This window comes from Geotrypetes seraphini, chromosome 1 (genome assembly GCF_902459505.1).
Source record: "Geotrypetes seraphini chromosome 1, aGeoSer1.1, whole genome shotgun sequence".
Lineage (NCBI taxonomy): Eukaryota > Metazoa > Chordata > Amphibia > Gymnophiona > Dermophiidae > Geotrypetes > Geotrypetes seraphini.
The window spans coordinates 248,378,913-248,394,177 of NC_047084.1; the positions used below are offsets into that span (position 1 = coordinate 248,378,913).

The following is a 15,265-nucleotide window of genomic DNA, read 5'->3' on the forward strand; positions in this document are numbered from 1 at the left end:
GCCGGCTCTCTCCCTTCTCCTCACCTTGGTTTGTGGGTTTTCTTTTTCGGCAACCTGCGCGCTTTCCCAGGGAGCCGCACACGCGCGGCTGCTCAGTGTTCGATCTTCTGCTCTGCTGCAACTTCCTGTTTCCGGTTGCATCAGAGCAGAAGATCGAGGCTGAGCAGCGGCGGGTGTGCGCGGCTCTCTGGTAGCGTGCGGGTCGCCGAGGAGGAGGATCTGCGGACTGGGGTGAGGAGAGGGGAGAGAGCTGGCTGGACACTGGAATCGATTGGGCGGGCGGGTGTGAGCTGCGGGGACCGCGTGATCCTTCATGCCACACTGCGGGGGACAAGACCATTCACCGCCCCGCGGGCGGTGAATGGCCTTGTCCCCGTCACCGCAGCGACTGCTAGTTTTCTTCCCCGTTTTCGGCGGGTGACCCGCGGCTAAAATGCGGTGGCCGCGGGTAAACCGCCACCGTGTCATTCTCTAGTATATACCTCATGTCGAAATTGACTGCACTGAGGACAGACACTTATGGTTCTTTTCGTCACATTTAGTGTCCTCATAGCAGATGGAGGAATATTCTTTAATTATTTTGGGCATTTATAATATAGCCCTTAGTCCTGCCTTTGGCTTACTTGTTTTTGTATTTGATTGATGTGTATCACTCGGTTGAGGGGTGGGGGTTTTGTTCTGCTGGGTTTTGTTTTGAAATTGCTGTTGGCATTCTGCTTGTGAATGCTGTTTTATATTTGTGAATAAACTATTATTTAAAAAAAAAAAAAGAAATGTTTGTTGTGGCAGTTATGACCATACGTTTCTACTTCTAATTTGGTGAGTGTTCCATAAGCCCTGATACTAACAAGGATGTGCTATTATAGTAAGTGCCAATCCAAGGGTATTATGTGCTCACCACCAAATAGTATATCAATGTGCCACCCTCCCCCCTCCTGAATGTGTCCAGTATCTCCCCCTTCCCAGATGTCCCGTTCACTACCATGAAAGCCATCACTAATTTGTTTAAAGAAACCTCATCACATTTTCCATGGGGCTTCAAAGCATATGCACATGCTGAACGTTTGTCAGATCCCATTGCCTCTGAAACAGGGGATGGGACCAGAGGATGTACATTGTTCTAAGGAAATCTTTAGAAAAACTGATGGGTACGATCCCCAAAAGAGAACCACACTATGAAGACACCTAGTCTGCCTTGTGGTTGGGCTGGCTCTGACTGTAATTCAATTTATGCAGGATCACCTCTCAAATGAACCTTGAGAAGGCTGCAGATTTTACAAAATATAGCAGTCAGCAATATTAGCACATTGCACCCTTATGATTACATATCTCCTATACTTAAATAACTTTATTGATTACCGGTTGCTTTTTTCATTCCCTGAAAGACTTTTTTTGGTCTGAAGGAAGATGGTGATCCTAGGTTTAGCAGATGCTCAATTGGAAAGAATGATGGTGATTGGAGGGAAGGCGAGATTTCAATCCTAGGGCCTTGTGGCATTGGCCAATGTTTCATTCTCCTCTGATTACCTGAAGTTTTGTCAGCTGGCAGATTTTTTATTTATTTATTTATTTTTTACTCAAGAATTCTAAATTAAAATGAAGGTGGCAATTTATTTGAATGGGGGAATTTAATGTTGGTGCTGTATGAGGAATGTATTTATTCATTTATTCATTCAATTTTCTATATACCAGGGGAGTTCAGAACAGTTTACCATTTATTCAGGTACTCAAGCATTTTTCCTTAGGTCTGTTCCAGCGGGTGAGATAGTTTTATTTTTATTAAAAGCAATTATTCTGGGGTAGACAAAGGAGGGGGATAGATTTTGTAAATATCTGAATGTTAAAGTATATATAAGTAAATAATATTAAAAGATAAGTGAAGATGCCTTGAAAGAGGTCCGTAAAGTCTTCCATCATTATTAATTCATTTCTAGGCATGACAAATATCTAAACGCTGAAATCGATTGGTTTCAACTATAAAAGTTATTTCGCGGACAGTGGTAGGTCTGTTATGGTAATGAGATGGCTTGTTTTGCGTCACTCTTGGGTCCAAGATGGGGAAGGGATATAAAGTGGGCAGTTTGTGTAGTTAAGCTCACTCATGGCCCAGTTTGGTTTCCCTCTGGGTTTGTATTCGCCCAGAGAAGGCATATTACAAGTGCTGAATTTTAAAGTAGAGTTTAGATGTTTAGTGTCTAACATTCTGGAGTTGTAATGAGCTGTTTCAGTGGAGATTGATAAATGAAGCAGGGTTAGATTTATTCATCACATAGGGTTTGAAGTTCTTGTTTTTTTATGTCATTTCATTTTTATTTTATTTTCATGTACTAGAGACCACTCCTGAAGAAGGACATGAAACTCGAGTTGAGGGGCTCGGTTTCTCAGCATGACACTTAGCTGATTTTATAAATGAGCACTTTCAGAGTACAAGCACTTTATTGATTTCAGTCTATGGCTGCCGAGTTGTCCAACAAGGGGCCTCCCATCAACAACTTCAGATAAGTTACTATTATACGATGGTGTATGTGGTTTATGATCGGTAACTTAGGGAGGTAAGAGACTGTAAAGAAAGCTATGATGGTCCCTCCGGCAACCACAGTTGAGTGATAACACTGAACACAATGGGTTGTAGGGTCTGAGCTCTTTACACAGTTATTATTTATTTATTTATTCCTTTATTGAGTAATTTAAATTACCTAGAGCTGTGATATTGGACTGTGACAAATTACGGTATATCTAAACACATAATCTGGATACAGTATTGTAGCAGCTTTCAAACTAAATTAAAATCAGAGCTGTTTTTAATCTATCCGTACAATTTCTAATGCTGTCCAGGGTACACTGACCTTCCTATCCCCCTGCAATTTAGGCAGCAAAATGTAACAGCACTTTCTGATATCACCTGAGCCCAAGACAAAATCATATTTAGATGTTCATACGATGTACTCCTAATTCAGGTTCTGATAATAACTCTGAGCTAACCAAGAAGGGGTCATATAAATGTGCTTATAGTTTTATAACAGACTTACTTCATGTATCATTCCAGAATAGGTAGCATGCAAAACACAAACAAAGCAAACCCCTCCAATCTGACACTGGAAGGTGTGTGTGCTTGCAGAAAAGTTATCCGCACCCTGGAGGATTACAGCACTTTGCATACAGCCTCCACCCTGGGAAGGAGCAGTACTATAATGTTTGAACTTAGTATGGTAGACAGTGTGGTAAATCACAGCTGCCAAGTCAACATCTAGAAATATTTGATGAGTTCCTCCGATCTTTGTTCCTACAATGCTTGTAAGATCCTTAAGTGAGATAGAGATGCATAGAACAAAGCAAAGGCCTCTACATTATTGAAAACATTTAGAGCTCCTTTTACAAAGGTGTGCTAAGCGTTTTAGCGTGCGCTAACCACACACTAAACGCTAACGCGTGCATGTTAGTCTATGGACACATTAGCGTGCGCACTAAAACGCATAACGCACCTTATTAAAACAGGGGGTTAGTGTAAATAATGTACAGAACACCAAATCAAACCCTTTGCTATCTGTTTATTCAAAGACTGCCAGCTCAGCTGCAAAGGACTTTGGGGGATTTATTTTAATGCAGCTGTGTGCACAAACAGCAGGTACCGGCAGCTCCAGAGCTGGCAGAAAATTTCTGCACCGATTATTTGGTTCTGGGAAGGGGGGGGGGAGAACATTCCCTTTTGAGCATTGCTAGAACAGCTAATTTAAATATTAATGAGCTCCTAGCGATGCATTTGCATTGGGTTCTCAGTGGCTTTTATGACGATTGGTAGCAGCCATAGAGAACCCTCTTCTGCATCGGAAGGACAGATTTCTGTGCCAGTAAGAGTACTTTAATGACTCTTACTGCCATGGAAAGAGTTCGTGCATCTGGGTCTAAATGACATCAATGCTATCTATTTCACATCCGTCACCAGACAAAACTGTACCAAGGCCCTACGTGAAATCAACTCCTAGTAAGGTGTTTGGAAAGGGCAGCAAGTTTGGTCCGTGGAAAATTATAATCACACATTACAGTATAAATGCTGAAAAGGTAATCCATTTAGCATTAAAGAACTGAAGCCAGTCATTGTATTACTGGCTAGTACAAGGTGCTTTAACACCTGGTATATGTTAAACAAAGCAGCACCGGCTCCAACTCTGTACAGAATTGTTTCTGCCTAACTGATCCACCTATACATACATCTACCACCACACGCTTTCTTAGTCAAAGTTTGTGCATGCATTCAAAGGTATTCAGCTGCTCATGTTCAATTAAACCATATCGCAATATAAAAATGACTCCATAACCCTACCTGTGACAGGGTGTTTATGCCATCACTCAGTGCTAGAAGGCTCGCAGAAATCCAGTATCAGAGGACAACCTGGGTTTGACCAAGATCCCTAGCGGCAGATTTAATTTACATATGAATCAGTTGTGCAGAATTGACTGTTAAGAGCCCAAGAGCTAGTCTCGATGGGCAACTATAACAATGGGCTGGATGGCCAAAGGCGAGACAGCTTGCAGGTGCTCTGGTAGAGGTAGTTGTTAGGGGGGCAAAAGGAGGGACTTGGTTTCCCGAAAGGTGATTGGGGAAGGGGTTGGCTGCGAGAGAAGAAGCAAGGCATGATGGGTAGGGGGCTACAGAGGACTCATGCCTCCGAGGAACTGGGTGTTTCCCTGTCCCTCGGAGGCAACTTTCCCTCCCACCCTCCCCCCTTTGAATATAGGGTTTGCTTGTGAGATATTAGGGTTCAGGGTTGTCGCAGCGGCAGTAATCACAAGCTACAAGGTTTTGGCTCATCGGAAGAAGAGCGGGTTATTTGGTAGTGAGCTCAGTGGAGTGTTGATCCAGCGGGTCAGGTGACCCTGAAAGGGGGCCTGGAGGTCCATGCCTATTCCCTCCCAGGCTCATCAGGGGATGAGCAGTTAAGGGGAAGCGAACTCAGGTGAGCGAATAGGCCTTGAGGCAGGTGGCACGGAATAGGGGCATGGAGGTCCATGCCACCCCCTAGGCTCTTGCTGACGTGGCGGGGTCAGGGGAATACAATTATGATTTTGTCAAATTGTAGTATTTTGTAGCTCGGGAGGTGAAGCAATGGTTAATTGCTTGTTTATTTGTTGTCCCAATAAAAAAAAGCTGCGGCCTGGTTATTACCATCAATAAAGTGTCTGATTTATTTATTGTTGACATTATTGTGGGATTATATGAAATTTGATAAGTAAGCACGGGGCTTGGTGATTATGGGGGGGTGGTCATGGGGGTGAAGGTAGGGGTGAGGGGGCAACAACTTGGCCATTCCAGATCCATATGTTAAAAGATTTGTGGAAGGGGGGGAAGAGGTGGATCAGACATTGTATGAACACAGGACTCTCTAGCAGTAGAGAGAGGATTTTTGTATAATTGGGGAGGGTAGGATACCTTGACCCTTAAAGGGAGCTTCCAAAGGGACTTGGACTATTTTCCCATGGAAAAGAGGAGCTTCTTCAGAAGCTCTCAGGAGAGCCTTGGGAGGAGGAATGCAGGCTTAAGCCAAACTTCCAAGTAAACCTTTGAACCTGACTAGAGTGGCCAGTGCAGCCAAGGACCTTTGAACCTGGCTAGAGCTATCGTGAAGACAGTTTACATTCTCAGGTAGGCATCGAGTGACTCCAGTGACAGAGGAATTGAGTGACCCCCCCCCCCCGATGCACGATATTATCAAAGGACATTATAACCAATGAGAATGGAGTTGACTGGAGTTCAGTTTGTTCTTTTTTTCTCCCAGTGATCACGAGAAGCTACATTTAGTCTTATATCTGCAGAACAGGTTCACAGACCTAGAACTGCCCTCCATAGCCTCAGGTACAAACTGAGACTGTTAAGCCCTTTGGTAATGGAAAAATACCTACTGTACCTCACCCAAAATCCCTTCCCGACAACTAGAGACCAACCAAATTTCAGTTTTGGATTCGGTACCTAAACCAACCCAAAATTTGGGTTTCTCAGTCAGAATTGAAAACGTGACCCCACCCTTGCTGTTACATTGGGAAGTGGCACAGCAGCAATATTGTCCCCCGATGAAGGCTGATTGATAGCTGAAACGCTCTTAAGGAAGTTGAGCGTCGGGTAGTTCATAGCTCTTCAATGTTGGTATTGGCTGGCAAGCCACTAAGATAAGTATTGCTGTCTCTCTAAAATGTATTGATGAATCAATTTTAGATTTTGACACCATTATAAATAGTAACCAAGAAAAAATAAATTCTTAGCTAGTTTTTATATTAAAAATATTTAAATAAAGATTTGAGGTTAGGAAATAGGTTTTGAAGTAGATGATTACATCACATGCATTCAGGATGAACACTTGAAATAACATCCATGTTATAAGAGGTCTCTTTACTGAGAATAGTGCATCTATTATGATACTTCAACCTCTGTTTGTAGTGATTCAGGAGTGAGTCTGTTGTTCAAATGATAAAAAAGGAGTGGGTTAACAGAAGTGCCATATTAAATCATAAAATGGAAGTTGGACACTGTTGAACCCCTTTAAAGCAAGTAACATAAATTATCCTTAATACCCCCTTTTCTTCAAGTCATGATATATGTTTGTGGGTAGGATAACTTACAAGGTGATCCGTCTTTGTCTTTTGAATATAAAACCTACTTTGGTCAGGTAATACTACAGACACCCATGCTCCAAACAATAATTATACTTAATGATACTGTAAAATCTCGGGCATTTTCTACTAAAATTCAGGGTGGGACAGATCCTTGGAAAACACACTGCACAGATCATCTCAAAAGAGCTCTGCTAGCTGAAACAAGATACTAATTTCCTAGTATCCTCAGAATGCAAAATGTATTTGACACATAAGACAAGGGTACATGCACAAGAGGGAAAAAGACAGCATATAACTCATAAATGGATATAAAAAGAAATGAAATAGCATCAACTACACTAGAGATGAGGAAAGCAGCCTAAAAGAACTGAAATGACTTAAAAATGTTCTCCCAACTAGTAGTTTTATAGAAAGAGATTTACAACTCCATTGCAGAACATTTAAAAACAAAACAGCAAACAAAAAAAAGAAACATACCTGTACACAAAAAAGGGCTGCTAAACACACATCAGTTATTTCCCACCCTACCCCATTTCTTTTTAACATGGTACTTCTTGTTGAATTCCGTATGTCAATATCATAATTGCAAGCCTAAAGTAACATAAAAATTCAGCTTCCCACTATTAGAAATATTTTTTAAAATTGTCCATCCTTTAATAAAAAGTATCACTGGGGATTATGGCAAACAGTTACTTATTTAGGATAATGATTCTTAAAAAGATCAATGAAACCATGTTAATCCTCTTTTAGACTGAAAAATGACAACTCTTGCTTTCATAATGAATTTTCTATTCACTGTGTTGCAAAATAATTGTTTTCAAAAATAGAGAAGATCTTTCTCCTAGCTCCAATGCCTGCAATTTAGAGAAGCACAACAGAAGATTGTTCATGGCAGAACAGTCTGCTTTTGGATCATAGACCTCCACATTAAACAGCTAGGGCAGGGAACATGCCATGAATTCTTATCTCTGATAAGTCATGAAACAGCTGGCGCTTACTAGTACCAAGCAAAAGTATCATTTCTAAAAACAAATTCAGGTTCTATAACAGGGCACAAGTAACAATAGGCAAGTGAAAATATCACAGTGCCTTTATGTTTCAATAGCAATACAGAGCAATAGCCACACCCACCCTAGATATCCCATCATGCACTATACCATTTTGGGGAATCCAATCAGTATTTTCTCCCTATCTTCACCTGAAGAAAAAAGTCCTAAGAAAAATAAGGCAATGAACAGTTGGGGATAATACATACAACAGATTTGTGACATTCCTGTAAACACCTCTGTGGTGAAACAGATTCCTGAACTGTGGTTTTTTTTTAATTTTAATTTTAGAACAGCAAAAATAAGCCTATGCCTAAATCTAATACCAAGTCCTGAGACTAGTCTATAATAAGACATTTATCCTATATCATGCTTACCAGAAAACCTTAAATGAGATGCAGCGAAGAGTGCTAAGTAACAAGTTAAGAAGTGAACACTGTATCTACAGGCTGTGAGGCTAGCACCTGAATTTAAAAGAGAGATACTGTTGCAGTTTTTAAAATAGAATAATTTCCCATATGCCAATCTAGTATTTGCTATTTTAACATCAGAACCTTAAAAAAATATACTATAATAATATAGTTCTTTGCACCTGACTAGCACTAACCAATAGGAGAAGTCAATTTCATACCACCCCTAACATGCTCTGTGCTAAACTCAGGATAAGGATATTTTAACAGTACGTAATCACATATACTGCATCAGATTAAATTGCACAAGTCATTTTGATGCAATGCTGTGTTGGGGAAAAAAGCAGTCTAGGGTGGGAGTTACAGTGTCAACTTCTGGTGAGCTTGATTACATTTATAAAAAGACACTACAGTACAAACAAAAGGAAACTAAGCTATTCACACCCAAACCACAAACCCAATTTGACAGCTACACAGATGTAACCAATAGACAAGCTCTACTTTTAAGAACATATACCCCAAAAGTTCTCAACCCCAGTCCTAGGGGCATACTGAGCCAGCTGTATTTTCAAGATATCTGCAGTAGATGTGCATACCAAGGAAGCAGTGCATGCGCATCTGTCTTGCGCATATTCACTGTAGATATCCTGGAAAACCTAACCGGGGGTGCCCCAGAAGACTGGGATGAGAAGCGCCGACCTAGAAATATATAATGGATTTTATCTGCTATCTGATACTATATTGCTGATTTTTTCTAAATCAAACAAAAAGGCCACGACTTTCTTTCTAATAAGCCTGTGCATTTATTATATGCATAGGCAAGTTCAGTTGGCATTCAAACCAAAGCCACTGATGCACCCTTTGGGATTTTGCATTAATCTTTACACGTAGTTATTGCCATCATTGTGCATTTTAGCTGCTTTTGTGCGGAGCCTCGTTTAAACGCTGAATAGGCACGGTATGAATTTAGTGCTAGCAGCTGAAAAATCAAGGGGGGGGGGGGCGCGAATAAGGCATCTAACCAAGACAAGTCACAGCCCTTTAACTCCTAAAGGTGACATGTAGAACCAGAAAGGAGCCCTAGCAACCAGATCAAGAGAAGAATCAAGGAATCCCAGAAATATGTTGCTATTTTAAGGAATCTATGGAGTACTGATTAGATAAGAGCTCCAGCAGAGCAGTATGTCTTGCTGCTGGTGAGCTCAGTGAAATGTTATACCTATAAACATATAGGCATAGGCATATATATACACACATTTTTTTTCTGGATCTATATGCAGAGATATTCTCAGCCCTATCCGTGGGATGATGCATTGTGCTGGCATATTATTGAGTTTTATTTCTCAGCCACCCAGGCCAATCAATAGGCAGACTTATAATACGAATAGGAGTCTAAGGTAGTGAGAGAGCAGCAGGCCAGGGGCCGCAATGGCTTCAGGATCAGCCCACTGACATTAAAGCACCTATGACAGAGGGCAAACAACAAGCCCCACCCCGCGGGCTCACTGCTCCGCTACAGTCACCACGACTACTGTCCTCACAAACACATCTTGTTATTCCGCAAACCCCCCCCCCCCCCCAACAACAAACAAACAAACAAAAAAAAAAAAAACCCCAAAATAAAACAGCATTTCCCTCCTCCCCGCAAATAAGCCACGGGGATGCACTCACCTGATGGTGGTTGTAGGAATTCCTCTGCTGCAGAAAAGCCGCCTGGTGCTGGTGTTGGTGCTGCTGGAGCTGGGGGCTGACAGGGGACCTCCTGCTCTGCTGCTGCTGCTGAGGTAACGAGATCTGAGCCGAAAAGGGGCTGCTGAAGCCGGGCACGTTCATCCCAGCGCACGGATTGTGCGACACCGGCGAGAAGCTCTGGAAAAAAGCCGGGCTGATGGACGACGGGATCCCGGGGTAGAAGTTCTCAGACTCCGGGGCGGGCAAAGCGTTGATCTGGCCGCCGCCGCCGCCGGGGTTGGGTGCGCCGGAGACAGGCGGGGGCGGCGAAGAGGTCTGCACCGACCAAGGGGTGCCGAAGCCGGACAGAGGGGGCGAGGCGGAGCCTCCCGGGGCCGGGGGACCGGCCATCTCTTGGCTCGCCAGCCCGCTGAAGCCGCCGCTTCCTAGGCCCCCGCCGCCGCCGCAGCTCAGCAGGTGATTCCCGGGGGGCTCCAGAGCGATCTTGGCCTTGGCGGCGGCGGCGGCGGACGACGACGGCGGCGACGCCGCGTTGGCCTCCGTGCCGGAGAGCTCGTCGGCCGTGTGCGACAGCATCTTGTCGGGGCTGTCCAGCCTCAGCTCGCCGTTGTGCTCGGGCTTGGGCGACAGGTACTGCGGGTTCAGGTGACTGAAGTCCCCCGGCTGCGGCTGCTGCGGAGACGGTTTGCCGCTGAACTCCTGGTGCGGGAGGAGCTGCTGCTGCTGCTTCTTCAGCTCCTGCTGGATGCTGCTCACCTGCTGGTGCGGGCTGAGCTGCTTGAAGTCCGGGTGGGGGATCTGCTGCGGCTGCAAGCCGAAATCCTTCCTCTTCTGGCCCAACTGCTGTTGCTGTTTTCCGCCGCTGTAGTCCGGGTGGCCGCCCGGGCCGGCTTTCGTGCTGCTGCTGCTGCTGGAGACTTTCTCTGTCGTTTGTTGTTGCTGCTTTTGCTGCTGCTGCGTTGTCACCCCTAGGAGCAGCTCATCCTGCATGTTTTGCTGGTGCGCAGCAGCCGCCGCCGCCGAGAGGAAGAGGGACGACACGCTGGCCGTGCTGGAGATCGAGGAGAAGCCGCCGGGGGAGACGGACGGAAACGGGGAGGAGGAAGGGTTGGAGGAGGCGGCGGCGGTGGCCGGGACCGGGTAGGAGGATCTGAAGGCGGCGGTGGCCGATCCGCCGAAGAGTGCGCTGCCGTTGGGAATATTCGCCGTCTGCAGTAAACCGAACCCGTAATCCCCCATTTATTACTTACCGAACCGAACCCCCCAAAAAGCTAGCTTTTAAATATATATATATATTTTTATATAAGGGTAAAAGTTTAAATACTTTGATATATTACAAAATAATTTAAAAAAACAATTTTTAAAAAGTCTAAAAATTGTAGAATTATGTATTTTTTTCTTCTTCAGCGAGGAGGAGGGAGCAGTTTCAATAATTCACTTTTGCAGGAGAGAATGAGTGTTTTCCTTACTTCCTTAAAATCGTACGGCTTCCTATACCATTTTGTTTCCTTTTTGTCATTGGTTCTGTACAGTAGTTTCTTGCCCCCCCTCTCCTCATAATACCGGCTCCGCTCTGCTTGCGGCACCTTAAAAATCCCGGAACGTGCGTCACAGACGCGTCACAATTCGTCCCACAGCCGCCCGTCATCCTCCGCCCCTCTGCGCTGCCTTGGCGCCGCCCTCGATTGCTTCATTAATATTCATTAGTTCAAATGCTTTAAAAAAAAAAACAACAAAAAAAAAAAACAGAACCTAACAGTCGCCTGTGCAAATAGAGCTTTTATACCGTAACACTAACAAAAGCAACAAGTAATAATCCCCCAAAACGCTCCGCAGTGAAGGATACTTAATGAAGCCGGTGTATGCTAGCTTTCAAGATCTTTCAGGCATGACCTCCAGACTACGCTGCGAATTCGGGTATGCGCCAGCAACAAGACCGGACAAGCACTACCATATGCGCAAGGATAACACGTAACGCTCGCACAGGTGCTAATGAAAAACTCGCGGCCTACTGACGGATCGAATTGCTACGTAAGGCTCTGGTTCTTTGACTGCATAGCGGACTGCGTCTTACTTGCGTCGTGCCCAAGTGATGTCTATACCCATCTCCCTGTTCAATGCTTTTTTACATATTGCAGGGTTGTTCTGTGAGAGGGCACTTTACTGTTATGTTTTAAAGGTCCCCCATCTTCACGCTCTGCGGCAATGTCGCTGACTCAGCGGGCGCTCAGGGTCACGGGGTGGGAACGAGGGCGTCACCAGAATCCCTCGCACTGGTTTAATTTTCATGACGTAGCACGCAGATGTGCGAGGGCGCGCACGCTCACCTAGCGCCGTGGGAAAATTGTGCCTGGTACGGCTGCGGCGCTTAACTAGGAGTGCCAGGTGGAGTGATTGCGGCCACAGGCGCTTGCACGGGGAGTGAGTCAGCGAGTGTTAGTCGGGAGCGCGCGTTTTATTTTCTAGGACTAGAGCTGCAACGTGACGTCACTGTAGCAAAATTACACGGCCATTAATTAAATTCTCAGCAGTAGTCGCAGCAATGTTAGCCCTGCTGCCCCTCTGGGTATAGAAGCAAGTACCAGAGCGTTCTTTCCTGCTGTGCAGCATTTATTTTTTTTTTATAGTCAGAGCAGGATGTGTATTCCTTTTTATTATTATTAAATCGAATTCCATGCCAGCCTTGCAGGAAGTCCAAGAGTTTACTAGGTCATAAACTACTTGGAGGCGTGATGAGTGGGGTCTCTTTTTGGGTGGGGGGAGGAATAATAATGAAGCGCACAAATTCTGTCATTAGCAAAAATAAAGAGTACCTGGTGTACTATGTATGTCCTCTGGAGGTCATATCTCGAAAGGGAGGTAAAACAGATCAATTAGATTGAAAAAAGGTGGGAAACATGATTTTACAACCTTATAAGCAGGGCTGCCCCAACCATTAGGCAAAAGTAGGCAATGTACAGTTGTGGATTAGGAATTGGTTATTGGACAGAAAACAGAGGATAGGGTTAAATGGTCATTTTTCTTCAATGGAGGAGGGTAAATAGTGGAGTGTCACAGGGATCTGTACTGTGACCCGTGCTATTTAACATATTTATTAAATGACAAGTGGGATGATTAAATTTACAGATGATACAAAACTTTTCAATGTTGTCAAAACACATGAGGACTATGAAAAAATGTAGGAAGACTTTAAGAAATTGGAAGACTCGGCATCCAAATGGCAGATAAAATTTAATGTACACTGTGTGGATCACGATAAACTATGGAGAACTGTAGCACAAATGGGAATACCCAAAAACATAAACTCGGCTGATAAAGAGCATCTATGAAAATCAAGAAGCTGCAATGAGAACAAAATATAGCAACACTGATTGGTTTCCAATAAAGCATGGCGTCAGGCAAGGATGAATCTTGTCACCTTACCTTTTCAACCTTTACTGTGAAGCCATTTTCAGAAAAGCAAATTTGGAAGAAAAGAGAGTTGGTTTCAAAGTTGGTGGCTAAAATATAAGCAACCTGCTCTATCCAGATGATACAACGCTCATCACCAGCAGCAAAGAAAACATGCTCTATCTACTGAGAAAAGTCAAAGCCGAAAGTCATAACTGAACATAAAGAAGATGAAGATTATGAACATGGAAAATGATGAAGATTTTGAGCTTGAAGGTGATAGAATAGAAGTTGTAAAGGATTTCAATCTCCTGGGCTCTTTCATAAACAAAGAAACAACTATCAGGGAAGAAATATTCAGCAGAATAGCACTGGGTCGCTCTTCAGTGAAGGCTCCTAACAAAGTATTCAAAAGCAAGGATATAACATTCCAAACAAAGATCAGATTTGTTCATGCGCTCATTATCTCAATTATAGATGCAAAAGTTGGACACTAGAGAAACAAGACAGAAAGAAGATTGACTCGTTTGAGCTTTGGCTCTGGAGAATGATTTTATGCATGCCATGGACTGCCAGAAGAACTAACAAATCAATTCTATAAGAGATCAAAACAGCTATGTCACTCAAAACCCAAATGATAAAATTAGGACTGTCTTATTTTGGGCACACTGTCAAAAGAGAAATATCATTGGAGAAGGACATTATGTTTGGGAAGATTGAAGAAACCAGGCGAAGAGGACAACCTGCAATCAGATGGCTGGACGTGTTGAAAACAACCATTGGGATGATGCTGGAGGACCTTACCCGACTAGCACAAAACAATCTCTTTTTAGATCTGTAATTCATCAAGTCACTAGGACTTGAACATGAGTCGATGGCACCTAATTAACTGATAGAATGACATGGGAACAAAGCATATTCCCATCCCCGCCCTGTCTCCACAATCTCTGTCCTCGCGAACTCTGTCCCCATCACCGCCCTGTCTCTGTGAATTCTGTCTGATCCCAGCTGCACAAGCTTCGAATACTCTAGTTATAAATTTACTTTATACTGAAATTATATTATAAAGAAACAATATTTTATACAACTGTCATTTTATAAATCACAAATAATACAGAACAAGAATAAAAAAAACCCAGTCTCCCCTTCATTATCAAGAAAACTGAACAAGCTAAATTACTACAGAATGCTACATAAAAAAATAATGCTAACAGAATACCTCAATCGCGCAAACAACACAAATGCCAAATCTATAATAGCTGACCAAAAATGGTAAACATACAGAAATTTAAACCAAAATCCCAAGAAGTCATACCTTGCATGTAGTAAATACCAAAGAAATAGAAAGATCCATTTCCTCCTATAACAAAACAAAGATTACACATGGCAGGAATAGTGTTGGGGGCATGCAACTAGGGCATCTGCCCCTGGCTGGAGAGAGACCTGAACCTGCTGCAAGCTGAAGAAGGCACATCCTGGTAATGGGCTTTGTGGTCCCATTATGTCTAACACCAGCTCCAGCAGGATACACATTTCAAATCTGATATATTCCAATCGCAAAATAGAAAATAAAATTATTTTTTCTACCTTTTGTTGTCTTGTCATTTTATTCTTCAAATCATGTTGCCATAAAATACCAGATAAAGATCCACTCCTTTGCGGATAACATACAACTATACCTGCCACCAGGCTCAAACTGAAGACGCCCAAATATCTAAACTAAACTGTCTGGAAAAAAAGAGCTGGATGACTCAAAATAAGCTCTAATTAAATGCTAGAAAAACTGAGCTCCTCTGCTAAGTTAACTGTTTTTATTACATTCTCCAGTAACGAATTCCAGGGTTTAATTAGACATTGCGTGAAGAAATACTTGTATTTTCTCTAGTTTGTTTTAAATCTACCACTCAGTAGCTTTGTTGCATGCCTCCTAATTTTAGTATTTATGGAAAGAGTAAACAAGTGATTCACATTTACCTGTTCCATTCCACTCAGTATTTTATAGACAGTCCAGAGAAGGGCTTAACAACATATTTTGGAGCTTGGCCCCCTGAACACTATGAAAGGAGACTGAGGTCCTGATGATCTAAACTTACTGTGCCTTTAGCGATTAGCGCTAAACCA

General features: G+C 43.2%; 1 protein-coding gene across 6 annotated transcripts in view; it reads right to left on the reverse strand.

The window, feature by feature from the left end:
• The window catches only part of CPEB2 (cytoplasmic polyadenylation element binding protein 2), a 227,292-nt gene extending 215,321 nt beyond the window's left edge, over positions 1-11,971 (reverse strand). For 5 of the 6 annotated variants that reach the window (XM_033948969.1, XM_033948952.1, XM_033948961.1 and 2 more), the window contains exon 1: positions 9,734-11,971. In XM_033948969.1, the coding sequence (XP_033804860.1) occupies positions 9,734-10,993 (1,260 nt within the window). In that variant the 5' untranslated portion in view covers positions 10,994-11,971. The remainder of the gene's footprint in view (positions 1-9,733) is intronic. The other variant, XM_033948984.1, reaches the window with a different exon arrangement.
• Positions 11,972-15,265: the final 3,294 nt, after the last annotated feature.